The sequence below is a fragment of the Gossypium arboreum genome, chromosome 10, assembly GCF_025698485.1.
Source record: "Gossypium arboreum isolate Shixiya-1 chromosome 10, ASM2569848v2, whole genome shotgun sequence".
NCBI classification, from domain to species: Eukaryota; Viridiplantae; Streptophyta; class Magnoliopsida; order Malvales; family Malvaceae; genus Gossypium; species Gossypium arboreum.
The window spans coordinates 37,487,266-37,493,571 of record NC_069079.1 but is presented as its reverse complement, the minus strand read 5'-3'; the positions used below and the strand labels follow the sequence as shown (position 1 = coordinate 37,493,571).

Here is a 6,306-nt window from a genome sequence, read left to right as displayed (position 1 = left end):
TTTACCCAATCAAAACTCATTGTTTTCCAATCTAGCTAAGGCCAAGATATTGTCTAAATTTGATCTAAAGGTTGAATTTTGGCTACTGGGAATAGAGCTGACTAAAAGACCTAAGATAGGTTTATGCATACCCAATCAACATTTTCAATGGACAATAATGTTTTTTGGTCTGAAAATAGCTCCATCACTATTCCAGAAGGCCATAATCAAGATTTTCCAACTCATTATAGATAATGCATTGATATATATTGATGATAATGCATTGATGTATATTGATGACATCCTTTTGTATAGTCTATAGATGAACAAGCTTATATTGCCCTTCTAAATTAGTTTAAGTAACTAGTTCTTTAGTATGGATTTATGTTGTCAGAAAGAAATATGCAGACAAACAAATCTAAGATAGAGTTATTGGGGATGAATATTAGAGAAGCAAAATGTCAACCTGGTCCCCATATTGCACAAGAATTATTGAAGTTTCCTTATGAAAATCTGACAAAGAAGCATATTCAACAATTCCTAGGAATTGTCAATTATCTTAGAGATTGTGCTCCAAAAATTTCTAAGTATACCAATCCTTTGAGGAAGATTTTGAAAAAAGATCCACCTCCGTGGAAAAAAGTCCAAAAAAGAGCAGTCCAAAAGCTTAAACAAAATCTCCAAGATTTATCACCATTACAAATGCCTTCATATGGAAAAAGAATTCTTCAAACAGGCACCAGTGACAAATATTAGAGTGCGGTTCTATTTGAAGAATTAAATGGCAAGAGACATTTATGTGGCTTCAAAAGTGGAAGATTCACAAATGCAGAAATATATTACTACTCCACTTTCAATGAAATCCTATCAATAAAGAAAGGTTGATGCACTGTTCAAATAGAAGTTTATTCAATTACGATGATATCTCTCATGATCAGTTTGGGTAAGAAGCAGAATAAAATTGATTTATGTCTTATCGTGATATGTATAGAGTTCTACTTGGAAAAGAATGTTAACGGTTAAGTATGCATGTAAGGTTTGGGGATAGGAAAGGTATGAATCAGTTAGTTATATGAATAACCCTGGGTAAGTTAATGTTGTGTAAATGTCCTTCTATGATGCATCTGGTAGGCCAACTATATTGCTAATCATATTAGTAGGTCACAATATGGAAATGGTGTAAGACCGTGAGGTTGAGACCCATGGCATTTTGATATGATTTGGAAACACTCATAGTGTAGCCTCCAATAACATGAAGACTGGATTGGCAGATCACAATACATGAATGCGTGTGTAAGTCCATGTGGCTAAGACCCATGGCAAGATATGTTTGTGTGTATGTTCATGGTGTAGCTTTCGATATTGTATGAATTGAAATGGCATATCACGATACATAAAATTATGTATAGCCCATGAGGGAGAAACCCATGCCACCTTCTGTGAAGTCTGTCAGGATAGTAGACACATGATTTTGTATGACGCCTTTATAGCGTACTCTATTATGATTGTATGGTAGAATGTGTTTATCCGCCCTGGTGGTAAGTTCTGGATAAACTCTAGATATTCTTTGACAAGTAAGTCTATGATAATATTATGATACGTCTGAAGTAGTTTGGCTAGATTATTTTTGTAATGTAATTGGATAAGAATTAATGAAAGTTCTTGAAAAGATATGTGTATCTATAAGTATCTGAATGTTCAGAAAGGGTATCCGCCGTGATAAACTATGTAAGCACTAAATTTTTGTCCGACTAGAATTCGTGTTTAAGTTCCAAAATTTCAAAAAAATAAAATAAAAAATAAAAAAATTTCAAAAAAAATTTACATCTTAGACCCCTAAACTTTCTTTAAATTACATTTTAACCCTAAATTTTCTAAAAATTACATTGAGCCCCAAAAGTTTTGCTGCATTTGTGATTTGGTCCTTCAGACAGATTACGTGATTTGGGGCACCCACTTCCCAAATTTTCAGGCCAAAAACATGGGTGGTTGTTCCTTCTTCACCCACTACCTGCAAATGGCATAAAAAACAAGCAAAATGGTAGAAATGAAGAAGGAACACAAAAAAAAAAGAGGATTCTCCCATTTGAAAAAAAAAGAGCAAAAAAATTCCAGCAAAAAAAAATCCAAAAAAAAACATTAGCAATCAAAAGAAAAAACGCAGAAACGTGGATCTTCGATTTCATTTTATTTGTTTTCATTTCGTTTTAACTTCTTCTTAGTTTCCTTTCAAATTTACTGCAAATCAATAAACAAAAAGGGGGTTTTGTTTTCAAATACAAAAAAGGGGGTTGTATTACACAGATTTTTATAAAAAAGAGAACAAAAAAGGTTTGTTTTCATATTTTCTTTCCTTGGTTTTTTTTTCTTTCTTTAGATTTTTTTATTTTATTTTCTGTGTTAAATCTTTTAAAAAAATAAAAATAAAAAACAAAAAAGGGGCTGAAAACTTACCTATTCTTCGCGTCCCGCCCCCATCGGAGATTCCCTGATTCAAAAGGGCCACGAAACCCCTCAGGTTTCTCGTTTAGGCCATGGAAAAGAAGAGGGGGATGAGTACTCGGAGGGCGAAATAGGAGCTTTCTCGCTTGAACTTGGTGAGAGAAAGGTTTGTTTCAGAGAAATGAAAATGAAAAGAGGGAAGGAAAGAGTTTTTGGTTTTTTTTTCTCTTGAAAAAGGGACCAGCAGAATAGAAAAGTAGGAAACTTTTTTAAAATCATTTGAAAAGGTACCGTGAGTGTAGTGGGGGGTTGTGAATTCTCCCTAAAAGGGATATTTGTGCGTTTAGTCCTTTCCATTCGCAACTCCATTCAATCGGCCCCCATTTCCAATTTTCTTTTGTTTTTTTTAATTCTAACCCTCAGATTTCGTTTGGTTTTTGATTAGGTCCCTGATTAACTTTCCAGTATTTATAATTTTGTACCCCAAATTTTAACTCGTTTTCAACCATGTCCTAAATCTATTTAATCCATTTATTAACTTTTAAAAAAAATAATATTTCACCTATGTGTTATTTAAAATATTTTATATGTTATTTACTTTACATCTATTCCAACTTATTTTAATGTATTGTTTGTTTAAATTCTTATTATTTATTTTAACTTGCTTTATGCATATATTTTATATTGGTCTATTTTATATATATTATTTATTCCTTACCTACTATATATATGTGTACATATATTCTATTTTTAAATTGTTTTGTACATTGTTGATTAAATTTCTTTTCTCATTATTTATTTTAAATTCATTTATTAATTATTTTGAAATTTGTTTTATGTTTTAGTCATTTTAGTTTGCGTTATAATATTTTTAATTCACTTGTCTTCGATTATTAATGATTAGTATTCAAGTTACATATGCTATGTGATTATTGCCATTGTGTATGGTATAATTAGTTTATTCGTATTTTCGTTATTGCCATTTGCTTGTATAATATTGTATTTGTGTTGTTATTACGTACTCTATGTTATATTTTTGTTTTATCTAGTTTAAATCATATCATACATTAACTCAACATACTTGCCCGACTTGGATCGCTTGATTTTTTTTTATTCCAAACAAATAATGTAAGTCGTTCAAATGTCATATTCGCTACTACTCAAAAACGAAATTTTCCAAATAAGGCAATGTTATGCATTTTGAGATATCAAGGAATTGTGCCCTAACTTACCGGGTTTCAATTTTCTCGTTATTTCTAAATAGCTAAATATCCTTTTCGAGTTTTAAAACACATGAAACTCAATTTAAATTAAAAGACAACCTTGTGCTCGGGAATTCATGGTATTGTGTCCTAACTTACGGGATGTGATACTCCGATATCTCGAGATAAGGAAATCTTTAGACAAACTGATTTAAGTTAATTCAAGAATTTTAAAATCGGTATTAATAGAAAATATCATATTTCAAGTCTCTTCCCGATTTTTAATTTTCGACATTAAGACACTAACTAATCAATTTGGTACCAATTTTTTGGGCGTGTCGAGAGTGCTAATCCTTCCTTGCACGTAACCGACTCCCGAACTTATTCTCTTAAGTTTCATAGACCAAAGGCCCTATTTTAGTAAACTAAAATTGATTTATTAAAATAAAGGTGATCCGATCACACCTAATAAAAGATTGGTGGCGACTCCCGTTTTAATTTTCACTTTCAAACAAAGTCAATCCCCGTTTTCAAAAGAATGGTTTCGACAGCTTGGCGACTCCACTGGGGACCTTGAGAGTCGAGCCTTAAATTGATTATTTTTTGTCTTTTGTCAAAAATCAAAAATCGGTTTTAAATTTACTACATTGCATGTTGTCTGTTATTTTCGCGACTCTCTTCATAATATGCTTGCTTTAAGTGGTTTAATTCTTTGAGGGATCTTTGCATATCGCATCATTGGTCAATTTCACCCTCTTAAGTGGAAGTGAAAAACTACTCCTTCGTGAGGCCTTCACCTCTGTATAGGATAGTGGATCGCTTTCGGGATACATCCGTACCTGCGTCTTCGTGAGGTTTTCACCTCCGTATAGCCGTAGGGAAATGTATTCCCCTGAATCAAACTCGGTCTGTATGAACCTATAATGGGTGAGGATCGAGGAATCTGCTGGTTTAGGTACCTTTACTTTAGAACCAAACTACATGTAATGAGCCATAGGAGCATACCCTAGGTAGAACCACACCAAACCCTAGTGGTTACCTGATTAGGTGCTTATTTACTCCTTATTTGCTTTGAATTCTATTCTTTGTATTACTGACTTGTTGTATTTTGATAATTTTCGCATGACATTTCATCATAAAAGGGTGTTGATTTACGTTCGGTTACTAATTAGAAGAGTTTAGCATGGAAAAAGGATTTCTTGATAGAGTGGAGGATAATGCGGCCGTCCGAGTGTGGTCTGAGAGAATGCAACAGGATAAAGGAGATAGTTTGACCGAGGGATATGAATTAGAGTTATGGGATTTCACTTGCATCAGTGTGACTCAGAACGACCTGCAAGAGTTAAAGGATATATGGAATAGTTGGAATGGTGAAGTCAAACAACTCTTTTACTGTAACTACGGTGACTTACCCTATTTGCTCGATGTAAAAGTGGACAAGTACTTATTTCGGGCCCTCGCACAATTTTGGAACCCCGCTTACAGTTGCTTCACTTTTGGAGGAATTGATTTAGTACCTACGGTGGAGGAATATATGGCGTTACTTAATTGCTCGAAGATTCAGGCTGATAGGGCTTATTCAAGACCTGTCAACATTCCTCCCTTTTTGAAGAAATTGATGAATATCACAGGGATGAGCGAACAATGGGTTACGGCCCGCATCAAGGAAAAAGGGGATAGTAAATGTATTCCTTGGAGGAATTTGAGGGACTTGATCCTTGCACACCCAGATTCAAAAAAAAAGGTTGATGTTTTTGCCTTAAGCATCTACGGTTTGATCGTCTTTCCTAAAGCACTTGGACACATAGATAAAGTCGTCTCAGATTTATTCGATCGACTTGATAAAGGTACCACACCCGTCCCAGCAATCCTAGCAGAAACTTTTCGATCCTTGAATGCATGCCGGACAGCAGGCAAAGGAAGATTTATTGGTTGCGCACAACTTCTTTTAGCTTGGTTCCATAGTCATTTTTGGAAGGTGGAGAAGGTTTCCTATCGGGTATTCTCTAAGGATTATTTCCCATTAAGAGAATTAGTGGCCACATCGAGGCGGGACGACATCTCCTAAGAGAGGTGGATAACTATTCTCCAAAATTTACGGGCCGAAGACGTTGAATGGAGGGCTCCATGGTTGATTCCTGATGAGATCTTATATAGGTGCGGTGATTTTGACTGGGTCCCTCTGGCTGGAATATGGGGGCCTGTTGGATACGCTCCACTGATGGTGTTAAGACAGTATCGATCAAGGCAGTTTATACTGGTGACACAAGGGTTGGCACAATGTGAGTTCCCCTATAAAGACAACAATTATAAGAAGAGGGTTCGCGAGATATCAGATGCATGGAACCAAACTCGAAGAATGAAAGGATTCACCGCAGGCCCGATGACGACCCCTAAGTATGAATGGTGATGGGGTAGGAGAGTCAACGACAACATCCCTCGGCAGAATCAAGGGAACACTCAACCGATAGAGGAGCATTTACGGGTCATCCCATCCGAGTTAAAGATCATTAAGTAAGATTTTGAGAAAAGAAACTCGGAGTTGGGGAAGAAGATAGAGCAGCTAGAAGAAGATAAAATGAAGTTGGGGTTAGACGTCGATATCTACAAGCTAGAGGCCGAGAAGTTAAGGAAAGGAAAGAACAAGGCCGAGGAAGATTTAGATAGTCTGAAAACTGATTAC

General features: G+C 35.2%; 1 protein-coding gene across 1 annotated transcript; it reads left to right on the top strand.

Moving 5' to 3' along the window:
- The first annotated feature begins 4,869 nt into the window (after window positions 1-4,869).
- LOC108487993 (uncharacterized) lies at window positions 4,870-6,033 on the top strand. Its single transcript, XM_017792314.1, has 2 exons — window positions 4,870-5,579; window positions 5,781-6,033. Exons 1-2 carry the CDS (start codon window positions 4,870-4,872, stop codon window positions 6,031-6,033), a joined length of 963 nt encoding a protein of 320 aa, XP_017647803.1.
- Window positions 6,034-6,306: the final 273 nt, after the last annotated feature.

What these genes read in the sequence shown, in the direction of transcription:
- LOC108487993 (XM_017792314.1), top strand. Translation starts at nt 4,870, where the DNA reads ATGCAACAGGATAAAGGAGATAGTTTGACCGAGGGATATGAATTAGAG. An exon ending in GCACAACTTCTTTTAGCTTG is followed by an intron (nt 5,580 to 5,780) that starts GTTCCATAGTCA and finishes GATCTTATATAG; the next exon opens with GTGCGGTGATTTTGACTGGG.